The sequence below is a fragment of the Gouania willdenowi genome, chromosome 5 (genome assembly GCF_900634775.1).
Source record: "Gouania willdenowi chromosome 5, fGouWil2.1, whole genome shotgun sequence".
NCBI classification, from domain to species: Eukaryota; Metazoa; Chordata; class Actinopteri; order Blenniiformes; family Gobiesocidae; genus Gouania; species Gouania willdenowi.
In genome coordinates this window covers 3,173,239-3,192,222 of record NC_041048.1, presented here as the reverse complement: position 1 = coordinate 3,192,222, position 18,984 = coordinate 3,173,239, and the positions used below count along the sequence as shown (strand labels likewise).

The following is an 18,984-nucleotide window of genomic DNA, read 5'->3' as shown; positions in this document are numbered from 1 at the left end:
TGACACAATAAAAGGAAAGATATGAGTTTGTCTACGCTCGGAGAAGTCATGTCTGTTTGTTGGTGTGCAGCTGTTGTTGTTTTTTAATGTATAAAAACTCTTTTGTTTAACTTAAAATCAATGCTACGTATAAAACCCAAACCGGCCAAATGTGATCCTGATCCTGGAGGTAATTTAAGATGTCACTGAAATATGTGTTGTGCACTGTTGCCTCTTTGTGTTTAGAAGAATGGATAAAAGGAAGGTTTATGATGATGAAACGTACTCATGCAGCGGTTAATGTCCTTCCCTCTCTGTCCGTAGTGTCCTGCAGGACATGCTTGTAGACATGTCCCATGGTGGGACATCCCCTCCCTCTGCAGGAACAGGAAGAGACGCTCAGGGCATCGCACACAGCCGTTGTCCCTGGAACACTCCAGACAGCTGCGACAGTCCTCCAACGTGTCTCTGTGAGCTGATGGAGACCAAAACAAACGTGTCAAAGGTAGAGCAATCAATCAGGGGGAAGTTAGTGATAAAGTGAAAGGAGATGTAATAATCATCCAAATACCACAAGGAATTTGAGTTTTTTTTGGAGCAGAAACACAACTGCAGTTCTGGGTCATATGTTGTGATATACAGTATTACTTGAATTTGAATCCATTATAACTTTGTGAGGTAATGTAGTAGAAACGTTGTTTTGATTACAATCAAACCTGAGATATGGACTTCATAGAAATATAAAATTAAGAATCCATTATTATGTTGAATGTGTACAAGGGGTGTTATCAAAAATAGCTCATTAACATGTAATAAAACCATTCAAACCATATTTTTATTACATTCATTGAGACGAGCAGAAGCCCAGCTTTAATTTGGTAGCACATACACAGATTTATGACTAAAATGTTAAACGTGAAAATAGATTAGGAAACAAATCAATTCCAAATACATTTCAAGGGTGCAAAACACAAGTTCATCCCAACTTATGTAATGTTAACATTTGATTTCATGTTCAGAACACCCTAAAGCAGGCATAGCCAACTGGTGGCCTGGGGGCCACATGCGGCCCTTGCTCTAATTTTATGCGGCCTCCAAAGTAAATGTACAAAATGACAGAAAAATACACAAAACAAGAGCAAGAATACATTAAAAAATACAAAGAATTACAACACTGCAGGAAAATATTATAAAAGACAAGATAAAAACTGAAAATACTCCAAAAACACACAAAACTACTACAAAAATGAACAAAACAACACTAATATACAAAATGACCCAAAAAAAGACACAAAAAACAAGGGAAAACACAAAAAATTGACTCTGCAAACCCACAGTACTAACAAACAAGCAAAACGACAACAGAAATACACAAATATTAACCAAAAACACATATTTTAGATGAAAAACAAACAAAATTACTATAAAAACTATTTGTTCCTTCCTGTATTAATGCTCAGATGGGTCATTATTCTGAATGCTGACATGAATGTTGATCATGTGACCCTCCGATCAAACAAACACATTTTTGTGGCCCCGCTGTGATAAAAGTTGCTGATACCTCTGCCCTAAAGCATCAGAAAAATATGGTTCCTGAGGTTTTATTTTATTTTTTGCTATAGCCCATTGCTGACTCAGCTCTGGCACAGAAATCAGTAAATACGTTTGACTCCAGTCTAATGGTGTTTCTCCTCAATCACATTACTTACCATTGTGTACAACAGTGCTTTAAGCCTAACTTAATATATCTTATGTAAGTTTTCCCTCTGCGCTCACTCCACTTGGCCCTTTGTGCTGCATGAGGTTTGAGTAAAGTGTCCTGAATGTTGGAGATAGAATAAAAACTTCAACTCCAAATTTAATTATACAGCTGCTACTAATTTTCTCGCACATTGTTTTTTTTTTTTTTTGATAAACCAATGTCAAAGTGTGACAGGCTTAAAACGTGGACTAAAGGAAGGTTTGCTCTCAGATACTCATGAGTCCCAGTCCACAGTGATTACAGTGCAAAAAAAGAGTTTTCATTTGATCAATTAAAGAAGGCAGTAGCTATCCGTACGCTGCGCCCCTCATTGGCCAGTTTAGGTCACGTGACTAAGATTAAACCTAACCGTAAACCTAAGCCTAATACTAATCCTAAAAATTGTTGCGATATTGGGTTATAATTTAACCCTAATTATAAACATAACCCTAACCCTCGGATGCTACGCACGTGTATTTCGGTAAACGTACCAATAGCTCCAGGGGTTTTCCGTACGTCACTGTACGAATAGACACTTTCATTAAATAACGTGTCAGCGTACGTTAGATAGAATCTCTGGCTCTTCTTGTGGCTCGGGCGATTCTGGTAATCACATTGAACGCTTCCCCGTCATTGGCTTTGATCAAATTTGCCACAAAAATGTGATTGTCTAATCCCAGAGCCACATTTATCTACATTTAAAATCATGACTAATCTATTTTGGAGTCAGTTTTGTGTATATCTGTTGTCCTTTTGTGCATTTGTTTGTCATTTGGTGTCATTTTTGGAAAGTTTGAGTCATTTTTGCTAATAGCTGTTGTCTTTTTCCAGTGTTTTTGTTCGTTTTTTTGGATTAGTGCAGTTAAATTGTATATTATGTTTACAATATAGTGTTTTTGTTCTCCTTTTACATCTTTATGTTTTTGGAGACATTTTTGTGTTTTTATGTTGTCCTGTTGTGGATTCTTCTCTCATTTTGTGTGTTTTTGAAGTCATTTTTGTGTAATTCTTTTTGCATTTTCTTTCTTTATGGAGTTGATTTTGAGTGCTTTGTTGTCATTTTGGGTTCTTGGAGTCATTTTTTATACTATTAGTTTTTTTTGTATTTTTTTCTGCTATTTGTGTGTTTTTAGGGGCATTTTTGTGTCATTTTGTTTCTGTTTCTTAATGTCATTTTGGGTTCTTAAAGTATTTTTTGTATTACCGTTGTCCTTTTGCATATTTTTTCTGCTATTTGTGCGTTTTTGGGGACATTTTTTGTGTTTTTATTGTCCTGTTACGTGTTTTGTGTGATTTTTGAGTAAATTCGTGTATTTACTTTGAGGGCAGCACAGAATTAGACCGAGGGCTGCATTTGGCCCCTGGGCCACCTGTTGCCCATATTTGCTGTATGACATTCATCACCAGATAAAGGAACAAGGGATAAATCAGGGGTTGGAAAAGAAGGGGATGTGTTGATAATGATAATTAACACATTTCAGTTCAGGAATAGATTTATGTTACACAGCATTGTGTAAAGCTGGTCTCACCAAACTTTATTAAACCAGGAGCTTCTTAAAAGCTACTGAATAATCTGATTAATATACACAGAAATACAGCGACAATTTTCCATTTTCACTTTTATTAGAGGGAAAAAAGAAGGAAGACTTTGCGTCGACTTAAAAAGTTAGGAAAGAAAGAAGTTTTCTTTTAAATTATGCCATTGTTTCATTTTCAATCGACCACTTATGAAACAATGAATAGAGAATCATCATGTTCCTATTTTACTGACCCAAACATCTCCTTACAATTTATCAATTATTTAAGATTTTATAAAACTCTACTTTCTGTTTTTTTTTTTTTTACATTTTTTATCTAAACACCAAATTTCAGTGAAAACAAACATTTAAAGATGGTTAATTTAAAGCATTTAACTAAGGCTCTGACTACATCTGACATTTGGATTTATCTTTATGAGTTCGAAACTTAGACTGAGGACGAGTGCTGAGGACCCCTCACGTGGACCATGTGGGCCACCTGAGACCCCTGGGCACCGTGTTGATGACCCCTGGAGTAAAGGATGAAAAGTTTAAGGTCAGAGTAAGAAGAAGTAAAACAAGGACATAAACATAAGAACAAAAAAACACATTAAATCAAAGAAGAATAAGATGGCGTTTACAAGAATTTATATTTAAAAAGTAAATGTTTAACAAATGAAATAATACTTTATTAAGTTGACAAAATTTGTGCCAAATCTCTAAGTCACATGAAAAAAAATCTAAATTCCAAAACATGACTGTTTCTCGTTTGTTTCAGCTTCTCAGTTCCCTTTTTCAATTTAAGAAATTGAAAAATTTTGGATTTTGGTTTAAGTAATTTCAAAGTGTTTAAAGCTGACAAGTACATGACAGATCATGGAAAGAATGAGGGCAAGAAAAAGCAAAACTGACGATGTCCTCTGATATCAGGGGAAACATGCTACGATGTCCTGGTCACAATTACTCAATAAACAATGAGTCAAGGAAAAAAAAGGGGAAAAAATGATTCCTGACATCTTAAAGTACTCATGGGATTTATGCTTTATCTCAGGGATTTCTCTTGAGTTTGCTTGGTTCATACAAATCCCTTAAAACATTGGAAAACATCTGGAATAACAGCGTCACAGGAAAATTCCTTGTCTTTTGAAAATCTTTTTTTTTTCTGAAGAATTAGTTTATGATGAGCGTAGATCTCATTTACAGCACACAATGTTTACAGACATCTCACCTAGAAACCACACATTACAATATTTATTAAGGTTAATATCAAAATAATATTAGCTACAAATGCAATCATCAGTGTTCTATGCTATGCTAATGCTAAGCTAATGCAGTGCGACGCTGTCTGTCTGACTGTTAGCACGATAACTTGAAAAGTTATGAACGGATTTTGATGAAATTTTCAGGAAATATTGATAATGGGACAAGGAACAGGAAAATGAGAAAATACCTTAGAACAAAAGTGGCCATTCTAAGGTATGGTGATGTCAACAGTGATGTCATCAGTGTTCCAATTAGAATGTTTAAGAGAAGTTTGCAGGATGATGTCGGGTTGTGACCTCAATCCACATTTGGTGGTATTTTTGTCAATATTTATCAGTCAAGACCCTTTTTATTTAGTAGTTAAAGACTTTAGATAGATTTAAAATATCAGCATACTTAATCAATACAACATACAAGAACATGATCAGAACAGTAAATATTATTTACACTTGTGCAGACCTCAGTGCCTTCTGTAGTTATTGTGGTAAAGTACACGTGGTTAACCAACATCTCTGCATCTGTTGTTGGATCATTGATTGTTTGATGAAATCTGGGCCGTTTTCAAAAGTCTACGTTAAACGAGCGCGAGTTCATTTGTTTGTTTGTCTGTTTGCAGGATTACGTCAAAATAAAAGTACTTTTTAAAAAAATCTTAAACAAAAAGTGACCTTAGACCAAGGAGGAAAACATAAAACTTTGGAGGGGATTCAAATCAATTTACTGATTCTGGATCAGTTTTAAGATGTAAAAAATCATGTCTGGGTTTGTGATTAACTGATCTTTTTTGTTTGTGCTCTCTGTGTCCTTTTGTTCTTGTTCTTGTTTTTTTTTTTAAATCAGCAGTCGTTTTCCTTGCTACGATGACATAATAGGGTCACATCTGAGCACTACGAGTTTAAAGTCATAACACACTTGTCACCAGACTGGCTGAATGGATTCCACAACACAATAAGCACAATATATACAACTATAACCTCACATCTCACTCTCACCTTAAAGCAGTCGACTCTTCCCCACCCTTTCCATTTCCTACCCTGACTCCCTCTTCCCTGTTCCCTTCCCCCTCACTTAAGTGTAACACTGCTCTCCCTTTTTATATCCTCACTTTAATAAAGTGTTTCTTACCCTTCCTTAGGGAGGGCTGGTGATGGTCACAATTATGCAATAAAACAAATTCATTTATTTAATTGCAATAACAAAACATGCATTGCTATCTATAAAAGATTGCACTTCTTCTAGTGTTGACCTTTGACAGCATGTGCAGACAAAATAAAATGTACCAATTTATAGTATAGCAGTAGTATGGGTGCTTGGTCTCTTAGTAGTCCTCTGTAGAATGCTGTCTGGTACTGGAACATATCTGCATGATTGTAGTTGTTTTTTGTAATATATTTAGTTGTATCAATGCACATTAATATTCATAATATACTGTATCTAACACAAGCACATTATTATAAGAAAATAATTAAAAACCCCTTCATAATATACTTTTTTTCAAATTTGCTCTGTGAATTATTCTTACAAGCGACAATTCTTTGTTGAATCTTTCTTAAAGATAATATTTATTTGATTTAGTTGAATTCAGTAATGTTGTGAATGTTAATATTTATTATATTATTGGGGAAACGTTTATAGAGAACAAATGTTTTTTTTTCAGTTACAGCCGCCAGATATATGTTTGAACCAGCAGAGGGCGCTGGTAACCCAGTGTTTGGTTGGGATGCAGCTCTTCAGCGCAGTGAAGAAGAGAACCTATTCGCTAGCAGACAAAGCTAATAGAAAAATGTGACTTTTACATATATTCATGTATAGTTACAGATATTTTTTTCAGTGCTTAAAGGGGTAAGGAATCATTTATGAACACGTTTAAGAGTAGAAGGCGGCCAGAAAGAGAGTAGTAGGAGATTCCGCCCGCCGCCTACGCTTCTGGACATCCCTGACTATTCAGTTATTTCACCCTTTGACCTTGAAAACCTAAAATCCACCTCTTTTCAAATAGAACCAAAGTAATGACAGAATTTCCAAATTGGCAATGTAGATGGTGGCCATCTTGGATTTCTCTGGTTTTTGAGTGGGAACCATTGGTTTTCCAGTGTGGGTCCCATTAAAACCCCCGCGTACAAATGATCATGCTTTCATCCAGAAGTGAACATCTTTTTGACTATAATTAAAACCCATGTAAAACTTAGACTAGATTAATGTATTTGTTAAGATCTCAGTTATTAGAAATTGATGCTTCTTTTATCTCTTGGACTTCTTTCACTTCCAACTCTGTTTCCTGCTGAGTTTGAACAAACACTTTTCTGCACATGTGCTATCGATCGACGGGCTAGAGGGACTTTAGGAGGAGCGGGCAGGTTTAGGTAGCGTAAAACGAATGACCTTTGACCTTGCATGGGATTGCCTTGAGATTTTAACAAGCACCAGGTGTAACAAGCTCTGTTGGGGATTCATGGAGACATGGGAACGTTTAAAACCAAAGGCTGTAAAACACAATTTATTGATTTTCACTGTACGCCGTAAGGCTTGAAAATGAACTGTGCAGAGTTTAGAGATCGACGATAAAAATGTATACGTTTTTATAGTTCGGCCACCTGAGCATTTATACAGGATACAGAACAAAGGGTTTGTGTGTTTTTGGTGTCATTTCTGTGTGTTTTGTTTCCTTTTTACATATTTTTTTTGTAATTTTGTGTGTTTTCAGTGTAATTTTGCTGTTGTTTTTGGAATTTTTGAGTCATTTTTGACCTTTTTGACCTTTTTGTTTTTTTTTGTACATTTTTTTGCAGTCATTGTGGAGTGCTTTTCTTGTCGTTTTAAGTTCTTGGAGTAATTTAGTTAAATCTATCTATCTATCTATCTATCTATCTATCTATCTATCTATCTATCTATCTATCTATCTATCTATCTATCTATCTATCTATCTACCTGTCTATCTATCTATTGTTTAATGTAACGTTCCTTCACAAGCTGTGAGTATTTTACAATATTTAATGGACAAAATTTGGCAATTTCAATGCAGTAAATACTTATTAAAGGTGCTTCTTAATAAACCTAAATGTTAATTCTAAATCTAAATCTAAATGTTAAATGTTGAATGTTAATATTGAATTCAAATGTAAATTTTAATTATTAAATCTAAATCTAAATGTTGCATTTAAATCTAAATGTTAAATCTAAAGCTTAAATGCAAATCTTAAATGTTAAATGTTTAATCTAAATCTAAATGCTAATTATAAATGTCACGGGTGAAACTAAATATTTCGATATTATGGAAATTCACCAGAAGTCCCAAAATAAAAGGTCATTGACGGGAACGAGCGCTATTCGCGTAGTGGTTTGTTGCTAAATGTTGCAAAAAGTTGCTGTTTATTTCAGCATGTGTAACCCATAAAGATTCCTTCAATGTATGACATGTCAACTGTTTTTACACCTTTATATTAACTTGGATATTAACTCAATATTTCCATAGAAAATGTTAAGTATGGACGAAAAAACTAGTCTTTATTTACTTATTGAGCAAAGCACTGATCTATAATAGTTACAGCTCCAGAAAACGTTTACAATTAAAATCTGAAGATGTTTTTGCATTTTTCTTCTCACACATTTCGCAGAAATCCTGAAAACAAAACCAGTGGCCTCTGTGGTGATGTCTATGTTTGATATAAAGCACGTGTCAAACTCAAGGCTTGGGGCCAAATTTTGGCCCTTTAGACCATCCAATTTGGCCCACAGGAGAAAGTAAAAAAAGACGTATTGTTTATGTAAATTACTAAATAATTAATATCACAGCCCTTCAAAATACACTAATTCAATGAAACTCCACATTATTTGGAGGATCGCAATTTTCCGGTGCTTATTTCACTTGACTGCAGTCATTTTAAAATATTCAAAGAACTTAATTTCTAGAAAATAAATAAAAATAGTTAGAAAAGTAATGAAATTTAAAAGAGAAAATCTTTTTTTGTGTTTCTTTCGATTAATTTTTGTGTATTTTTGCTATTGTTTTGGATTCTGAGTCAAGTTTTGGATTAGTGTTGTTTTTGGAGACATTTTTGTGTAATTTTAAAATAGACATTTCAGAATGGAATCATTGTTTCCCACTCCTGCATCACCTGCACCTGATAACAATTGCTCTTTTTACACATGTGTGTCTGATCTCTGCATGAATAATGCACCGATCATGTCTGGGTGTACACGTGCACGTGAATAATGAAAAAATAACTGCACCCACTGAACAGAAACACACCTCAGAAACTTTATCCACTTTATCACCGACTCCAGCACGGGGGATTAATATTAGGGTGTGATGCTCCTCCTATATTTAACTGTGCGTAGTTTGATTCCTCTGAAAATATTTACATTTGTGATGTTTTCATTACGTTAAAGTGTGTTACTGTATGAGGTGAAATGTCAGACACCAGTTTATCTCTGTGCTCTCGCGGGGGGAAGCAATTTATCTGCAGAGGTGATGTGTTTGAGTGCAACAACTCTCCTGTAAAAGCTTCACACATGCTCACCATTACCTACAGTAACCGTAGAGCAACACAAATAGCACTAATGAACAATAATGGCTTTGGCCTCTCGACCTCTGAAGTTCAGCTTTCCACTGAAACACTAACCTCCTTCAATCCACGTGTGTGCGTGTGAGAACCAGTGTGTGTGTGTTTTTAACAGCTAAAAGAACCAGGTCCAGATGTGAAGGGGACGGGGAGAAGGTGAACAGTTGGAAGTAAAGAGGAGGAGGTTATACACACCAGGGATCGGGAAGGTAAAGAAGAGGAAAAGAAAGTCTGGAGAATAAAGCGACGGCGGTAAATCTAAGCACTGTGACCAGATGAATTGTGACAGCGGGTCAACCACACGTTTGCCACAGCGAGCATTTGACCCTTGGACCCTTAAAACGCTCTCAACTTCTAGCTGCTCACCACCATTAACATCAAATATCCTGATTTACTAATAATATCCACTAAATGCAGTGTTTATAGTTATTTTAGGACGTCCTAATTTAACCTGGACATGTCTTGTCCGCCCGGATTTTACCAACATCTAGTGCAGTGGTTCCCAATCTTTTTTGTCCACTCGTGTACCCCCTCTTCATATTGTAACTACTCTCTCCATGATGTCATATGATTTTTCATTGGAATTTCAGTGGAATTTAATGTGGAATTTATTCATTTTTTAAAAAAATACCAATTAATGCCAGTAAATATGGTCTCCTTTGTAAATAGTAGCTAATTATTGTCTCCTATTGTCAGAAGTGTGATAAAAAAAAAAAAAAATAGTCTCTACAGCATGAAATAATCCTGTTTCAATAAATGACAAGAAAATATAGTATTTTATTTTAATGAGCAATACTATTGGTAGTGTTAGTTTGTGGTGAATTTGTGCAAAAAATCACCTAAAAAAGGAACTACAGGAACATATTATATTAAATCTTTCCGAGTACCCCCTGCAATGTGCTCCCGTACCCCCAGGAGTACACGTACCCATGTTTGGGAACCACTGGTAATTTAAAAGACAGTAACTCTGATAATATTTGTAAATGTGGCCCTTACTGTAAGCACAGGCTGTAATATTACCAAGTTTATCATTATTATACCAGTTGTTAGAGCTGCCATCTTTACCAGCAAAATTCTGTTGCTGTCGTCATCATAATTGAATTGTAATTGACTTCAGATAATCAACTTTCTAATTGTAATTGGCCCTGAAATTCTATAAAAACTCTAATTTACAATTTCATTAAATGTAAACTTGTGAAACTAACTGGCTAACACATACGTAGTTAATGATTATTGAAATATGTTTCTTATATAGTTTATAAGTTCTCTCAAGAATCAGTTTACCAAAAAGAAATGTAAATCTAGGGGTATTCTGACAGAAAAAAGGGTCAGACGCCCAAAATCAAAAACATAATAGCAATATTTTAATTAATTAAGGAGCCTAACAAGGTAACCAAAGATAAAAAAACTAATTAGATGATAGATAATATTTTTAGTGTATTTTACAGCTGATTTAAGACATGGGTCAAACTATTATCATTAGAGATGCTAACAGAAAGCTAACACAAGAGGAAGGCTACATTCTATGGGGTTATTTATTAAAGGTTCAGTAAATGTGACTGATTATGATTGAACTTTAGTAATTGAGAATGTAAATGTACTGTAATTCATTTTCAGGGTAAAATGTGTTTGTAATATTTGAGGATAATAGGACGTTACTGTAAATCCTGTTCATTTACCAAATGTCATCATCTTAAAACTTAATTCAACATTCATACCATTAGAAAATCGGCCAATTAATACGATTAATAATAAACTTTAACTGTGTTTTTATTGGTGTTTGTATAAATATTAAGGGCTGGGACTTTATTGCATTAATCACGATTAAAACATTACAAAAAAATAATTAAAATTAAAATGATGAATAAAATAAAATAATACCTTCTTATTCAAAATGCTTAATTTTATTGTAATAAAATGTGATGCTCTTCAAAGTTAGTAGATATATTTTCACATTTTGTTTTTTGTGCTCCACGTCTCTTAGACGTACTGTAGGTGTTGCTTCTCATAAACAGTTATGTAAAAAAATAAATAAATGTAAGTGTGATGCTCTTTAGTGGTTAGTAGTAGTAGTTTCTGTGCACCAATCCCCTTTGTCATTAATGTTGTTAGTCAACTATAAAAATAATGAATAAATTCTAAAAACATAACTTCTTGTTTTTGAACAAGACTCAGTGACACATTTTGTTTCCATAATCTTTATGCGACACTTTGGATGGAGTTAGAATAAATAATTTGATGGTGTAATTGAGATCAGATCCAGATTGTTGGTAAAATACCAGACACTGGTGAGAACGTGGCCAGTTCACACACTGTATACACTATATACAGTACATACACTGTATACACTACATACACTATATACACTGTATACACTACATACACTATATACACTACATACACTACATACACTATATACACTATATACACTATATACACTACATACACTATATACACTATATACACTATATACACTACATACACTATACACTACATACACGACATACACTACATACACTATATACACTGTATACACTACATACACTATATACACTTCACACACTACATACACTATATACACTATATACACTACATACGCTACATACACTACATACACTGTATACACTACATACACTACATACCCTGCACACACTGCATACACCGCATAGACTGCATACATTGCACACACCGCACACACTGCATACACTACATACACTATATACACTTCACACACTACATACACTATATACACTACATACACTGTATACACTACATACACTGCATACACTGCATAGACTGCATAGACTGCACACACCGCACACACTGCATACCCTACATACACCGCATACATTGCATACACTGTATACCTGTGTATCTGTGGTCGGGGATGTCTTCAGGGAGATTATAACAAGCCACAAATCTGGATGTGAGGACTAACCCCTGAACGCTGTGAAACATCTGCTGCTACGACGACTAACCAGGAGTGACACAAGCATTTAGCTGCTGAACACTCCAGGGAAAGACATAATTAAATGCACTTTCAATTCAGGGATGGAAGTCTTTAAATTCTGGACTAGGCACGATCAAGTAATTAATTTTTTTCCCCGAACTGGGATGGTGGAAAAGAAAATGTTTTGTGTCACTAAAAGACTGTTTCCAATCTGCTTCATTGTATTTGTTCAGCGTAATGTCCTTGAGCAAAGCACTGAACATCTATTATTGTGTTTGTTTTTAACCCTCCTATTATTTTCATTGGAGTCAGTTTGACTCCAATCAATGTTTATCTCCCAAAAAAATAATACTCGTGTGGTTATTATTGTTGTCAGTAAATTTGAGAAGATTTGGATGAAATCAAATTAATTTTAATGTAAAAATTTGTTCTGATGGTGGCGCTAGAGAACCGGTCAAGGTTTCATTATCAAGGGCTTATTTATGTATTCAACATTTAAAATGAAATGTCTGACACAAAAACTTGGTCAACAATTTACTGTAAATCATTTTCTGAAGGCAAATATCCCAGGGGTCAGATTGACCCCAAAGGTAAGATGTGTTTGTAATATTTGAGGATAATAGGACGTTAAATCCTGTTCATTTACCAAATGTCATCATCTTTATTGCATTAATCACGATTAAAACATTACAAAAAAATAAAGCACTAAAAAGAATTAACGCAGTTAATTGATTTTATTATTTTTGCACTCCAAACAGTGCGGAACTATTTTACGCGTTCCCGGTATACGCATAATATTGACGCACAGACCACAACACAAGAAACAGGAGAACCAGAGGAGACGACGTTGCTGTGTTTAGTGGGCGTTAATAGCAAAACTAAACAAAGCAAAAAACACCAGATGGAAAACAAAAGTCCAGTTGTTTGCACATTGTGCAAAAAAGACTTTGTGGATCACCGGAGTTGTTCTATCTGCAGCTAGCACCTTAATGCTAAACATATAGCAGCTAGCATAGACAGCTAGCACGGACACTCGGACAAAGTTCAGAACCAAAATGAATAAATCCATGAGTGACAAATGAACAAAGTCAGTGATAAATGATTGTAGTGACAGTCCACCACTCTGTGGTAGAGGATGTGGGCGGGGCTAGAAGCGCTGCTACTGATAGCATCGTCTGTACTCACGTTACTGTAATTGAGTTGCTTTTATAGGTACTTGTACTTTTTTAGCTACAATTTTACTTAAATATATATTTAAATAAGTAAATCATTACATTTCTACACCTAACTGTTACTGAGTAAACTATTTTTTTTTTTATTTAAAATGATCAACACACATTGTGAAACTACAAAAAAATAAATAACCAGACAACAATCAAATGCATCACATCATAGTCAACCAATCAGATTAATGATAATAATGCACAACGTCAAAACAGCATTGAATGATGCTATTTTATCTGTTTTGGAGCTATGTAGCTATACTTTAAGCCTGATCATTTTTATTTATTTATTTTTGTTTAATTCAACTGTGTTTTTTTATTTAAAATTTTAAAAGTTACATTTTACAATATTTGGTCTCTTTCTTTTTAAGTTTATTCATGTGATGTTTACTGTATGTAAGGGAACCGTGGCAAGATTTATTACCAACAATAAACGCGGGGGGTGAAAGTAACTATAGTAACTTTTACTTTGTGTACTATTTAATAGAGCTACTTTTTACTTGTACTTGAGTATTTTATCTATGGTTTACTTGTACTTACAGTAAGTACAATTTCAATCACCTAACAGTAATTCTACTTCAGTAGAATATATCAGTACTCTTTACAACTACTATGTAGAAAGACTATTTCAAACTAAATTCATCAGTTTCTCTGTTTATTTCATGATATTCACAGATATTCTAACTATTTTACACTGTTCAGTTTATACTTCTCTGGAACGTTCTGGACTCAGTGCTGGTTTTTTTTTTAATTTTAATTTTAATACAAAAACATATTTGTTTTAGAAAGTTTAAAAAAACCATGAATGTAGTTTAGTTAAATTTAAGTTAGTGGTTTGTGAACAATGCAATCATAATATTCTTTATTCATATTACACATTATCTTAACACTCAGTGATGAAAATAATATACATTATATAGTTGTCGTAGCTCATTTATTGTTGTCATTGATTCAGTCAGATTCCAAAATACAAGTGGAAAAACCGTTGCTTCTCATGTCAAATATTGTTAGATTAATTTAGACCAATGTGGGGTACATGATGGCACTACAGGGGGTACTTGAGAGAGAGAGAGGAAAACTAACAAATGAAAATATTAAAAATATGGGGTTTAGTTAAAAATGATACTAAATATTACCAGCAACTTACAAAACGACAGCAAAAACATAAAATAGTAAAAAGGATGTGTTATTAACCTAGATTAACTCTTATCGCGCTAACTTCCGGGATTAAATCAGTGTGTTCTGGACTACGAAGCTCGCTAACGTGTTACGGAGCTAAATCACCATGGAAACTTATGCTGAACGACTAGCCTGCTCGGGAGCAGGTTTAGTTCTGGCTAGGATCTTAGCGAATTCTAAAGTCCCCCCTCCTGACCAATCAGATCTCTTAGAAAGGGTGGATCATCGTCTGAACACGTCACTGTGTGGATCTGATCTGACAGCTGATGAGAGAGAAAATATTCAGCAATGATGACATCATTTAGGAAACATATAGATTTATATCTGATGACTGATAAAGTAAAATCAATAAAAACAAGTCAGCTGATGAAGCCTGCATGCATCGGGCGCTTTCACACTGATTAATTAATTCAATAATGAATGTATTCTGTGGTGATGCAAAGAGCCTCATTCCTGTAGATAATATAAAATATAAATATATTCCACCTTATGATGTAGGCTGATCTGTATGAACACAGCATCAGAGACACAAACAAGGTAAAAAGAGAAGAGAAAGTGAAACTGATTCACTGTTTATAATCTCACTTATTTAAATGTTATTAACACTCATTAATTCCTGCATTAATTACTTTCTGCTGTTACAGCAGCAACAGTGTTGTTTTTCATCTGAATTATGTATTTTAATTCTTCATATTTTTAAAGAGTTAATCCTCATTTGTCACAGTTCCTCCGTGTGATTGGTCTGACGCTGTAATATCCGCCTCCGTCACTAGAGCCAGACTGAAATCAACACGCGACAGCTGCTGTCTGACGGACAATGTTTGGTTGGGTGGAGCTCGCTAACGGAGATTATTCCAGGATATAATTATCTAGATTCGTAGCATAGGCCCAAAATGACACCGAAAAGAGAGAAAAATACTTACTATTACCAGCAACACACAAAACGACAACAAAGACAAACTGAATGAGAGAAAAACACACAAGATGACTACAAAATACACACAAATAACAGAGAAACATGCAAAATGACACCAAAAACACACACACTGAGAGAGAATAATTCAAATAATAACAACAACACACAAAATAAGAGAGAAATATACTGAACAATAAAAACAAGAGACAAACAACAAAATGATACCAAAAACACAAAATGATGATAGAAATGATCTTGATTAGAACATTGAGTCAGTCTTGGTTCCACACAAGGCAGGAAATTATCATAAATTATAAAAACTATAAAAAATAATCTATTCAGGGGGCACTAAATACTGTTTTATTCACTGATTTACAAAATGAGAATCTTTAAAATGTGTGTTATCACTCATTCATTCCATCGTTATGTTCTATAGTTATTTTTTCACAGAATTATGAGCAAAATGTTCTAATCGGACATAAGGGGGGACTTGGATTCAAAAGTTAGAGAAAGCGAGAACCACTGATTTAGAATATTTGAGATTAATTCATGAGAAAGTCTTTAATTAAAATCTAAATTTGGAGTTTTTTTTTTTTACTAATAATAATACTTGCGTACTCACCACTATGCTTGTGCATGACGCCAGCCCCCATCCTGAGAACCTCAAATAGCAACGACATCACAACGAGTCGCAAATGCATCTGGGCTGCCGGCGAACGCCCGCTTCAGCGCCAAGCTGAGGACATCTGCAAAGACTCCAAGGGTGGCAGGGGCAAAAATGTACTTCCACAGCAAAGTGCTCAGAAAACAGAACAGGAATAGAAAATGACAACTACTGCTCAGGCTCCAAGTTTCAACGTTAAAACGAGGCGTGGAGAGGAGTTGGAAACATATGTGGAGATAGGAAAACAGAAGGAAATCCAGCTTGTCTTGGTCCTGTTTCGTAGAGCTGAGTTTGGGAATGGGATGAGTAGGAGATGAGGGGATGAGGGGGTGGTGGAGCCGCCTCTCTGCACTGGCACATTGGAGGGAAACTCAACGTTTAACTACCACTGTCAAATTTGCAATAAACGAGCTCCACTTATCCCATCGCCATCTTTAACCCTTTAAAGGGAACACTCCTGAGCAACTAAGTGCTTCCATATTCCTAACCTGATCTTTGCCCTCTTTCCCCCCCCCCCCCCCCTACATTCTCTTTGTTTTTTTATTCACCGCTTTTGCTTCTCTCTGCATGTATTGTGTAAATTTTTGTTGCTTATTCCAATAAACGTGCAACAGTCTGAGCACGCTCTGCCATCCTGGCAGGAAAGAAAACCTGTCGACTAAGTCAACAAGTTGATATGAGCTATTCCTGTTGGGACATTTAATAGCTTTATCCACGGGACAAAACACGTTAGGAATATTAAGCTATTTGGTTTTTCCAGCAAGTTTATTTTATCGTGTGTTTGAATGATTTAAGGTTTCATTTATTTAGACAACTTTTTTACAAGAAATATTCTTTGATCTCCTAAAATCAAAGGAGATTTCATTCTACAGTAGATCAAAGTCAATTTCCTGAAAAAGGTTGTCTGTATAAATGAAACCTTGAGACTTAATTGTTCTTTCATTAGATTTATCAAAACTTGGTCAACAAAGTGACCAAGTTTGAAAATTGAAAATTGTTTTCTGAAGGCAAATATCCCTATGGGTCAAAGGTGTTAGTAATATTTGAGGATAATAGGAGGGTTAAGTGAATTTGTTTTTCCATTAGATGTATTAATGTCATTTGTCTGGGTTTTCTTTTTATTCCATTTCATTGTAGAATACTCTTGTGTTTAATTATATCTTGAGGTTATTTTTCTTCCTTTAAAAATATAGTTCATTTTTTTTCATTGAAATTTATTAAGGTTATTTTACAGGGTAGTAATAAAAGCATGTATGTTCTGCGCTGATATCGCATTGGATCGATATCGGTATCGGCCAATTCTCAAGGCTAACCTTAGTCAATAACTTACATTAAGTCTGTAATAGGTCTGTGCGACTTAAACTTCCTATTGTCATTGGAGTCAATTTGACCCCATTCAGTCTTTATCGTTCAATAAATAATAGTTTTTTTTCACCACAACCAATAAGGTTCACACTCTTGTGGTCATTAAACGTTGTCAGTAAATTTTAGAATATTTGGATGAGAGCTATTCAAGATAAATTTATTATAATTAAAGAATCAATGGATCTGTAAACAAAACCCTTACATGACGGTGCAGGATTCAAGATGGCGGCGCCCTGCTGCTAGAGCCAAACAACTTTTTTCTCACTCCTGGATCACTTAGAGGACTTTATCGACCAGCTACTGTTCAATGAACATGGTCTCTTCATCCACTTCCAAGCTTGAAAAATCCAGTTTCACCAAGAAAACAAAAGTCAACATCAGACCGTCCTCAATGTCAAAACCCAGATCACCTCCGTCACCACCAAAAATAAAGCAATGAAAGAAACAATTCTGGACTTACAAGCACGCAGCATGAGAGACAATTCAAAACACTTTAAACAGAAAGAACTTGTCAAAAGTCAAGGAAAACGATCAATACCTAAAATAAATCACAGATAGACGAAGGCAGCTCTTCCCAATCCGCAAACAAATAATAACAGAAGGAAAGAAAGCAGTCATCTCAGTGGACAACCTGTTCAACATTTTGGTCTTAACGGTGTCGCTAGAGACCAGGTCAAGAGGTCAACAATTTTCTGAAAATCAGGGAAATATCCGTGTAAAAGTAAAAGTTGTTCGTAATATTTGAGGATAATGGGAGTGTTGGAGTAGTGCATGTGTCATGTGATGGATCGCGATGCAAACTTTTCTGTAATGGCTTCAAAAAGCAGAGTTGATTTATCCGTTCGACAATAAACACAGACGAGATGTTTCATTTTCTTACTCAGCTTTTAGACAAACATCGTCTGCCTTTCCAAAGCTCTGCTAAGACTCAGGTCTTTCTCTTTGGATGCAGGTTGATCCTCATTCCTGTTCTCTTCTCCATCCTCGTTACCCAACACATCTCATTAAACCTCAGGTCTCTGGTTAAAGCTAATTATCCCCTAAACAAACACTGATTCACAGCAGCGTTTCACCACCACATCAAAGCACGTCCCCTTATTGACTAAAGATGTGCTTTGGGTTGCATAAGAGGAGGAACCCCAGAAGATTCTGGGACGAATTTCTCATTTTGAGATCATCACGATCTCCGTGAAGGCTTTTGTCAACAAGGTCACGGCGTTTCTGGCACAATTAGCAAAGCCAACTGGAGATGTTTTGGAGTTTTTGAAAGCTTGCATCCTGAGGCGCTGGCTACATTCATGTATCTATCTATCCTCTGAAACATGAGTGTTGTTTTTCTTCCAGCTGTCAGGGTGGCCTAAGGAGCCACAGGTCAAAGGTCACATGTTGGACACATGCAGCAGCTAATGGGTTTATCTTTAAAGTGCTCAAAGACACTAAATCTACAGCTCTGTGGACGCAGATGAAGAGATAAACGGATGATGAGTTACAAATGAAAAGGTCAAAAGACGTCAAGGAGGGATTATTTAATGAGGTAAAACATTACAAAGGTATTTAAAAATGGTCACAATTACATGGATACTTATCAACCTTCATAACGATACACAGATACGACACGATACGAT

The 18,984-nt window shown here is 35.2% G+C and overlaps 1 protein-coding gene across 2 annotated transcripts in view; it reads right to left on the bottom strand.

Moving 5' to 3' along the window:
- The window catches only part of rspo4 (R-spondin 4), a 55,240-nt gene extending 38,776 nt beyond the window's left edge, over positions 1-16,464 (bottom strand). For both annotated transcript variants that reach the window (XM_028446371.1, XM_028446372.1), the window contains exons 1-2: positions 15,953-16,464; positions 266-454 (exon numbers count right to left, since the gene is read on the bottom strand). In XM_028446371.1, the coding sequence (XP_028302172.1) occupies positions 266-454; positions 15,953-16,031 (268 nt within the window). In that variant the 5' untranslated portion in view covers positions 16,032-16,464. The remainder of the gene's footprint in view (positions 1-265; positions 455-15,952) is intronic.
- Positions 16,465-18,984: the final 2,520 nt, after the last annotated feature.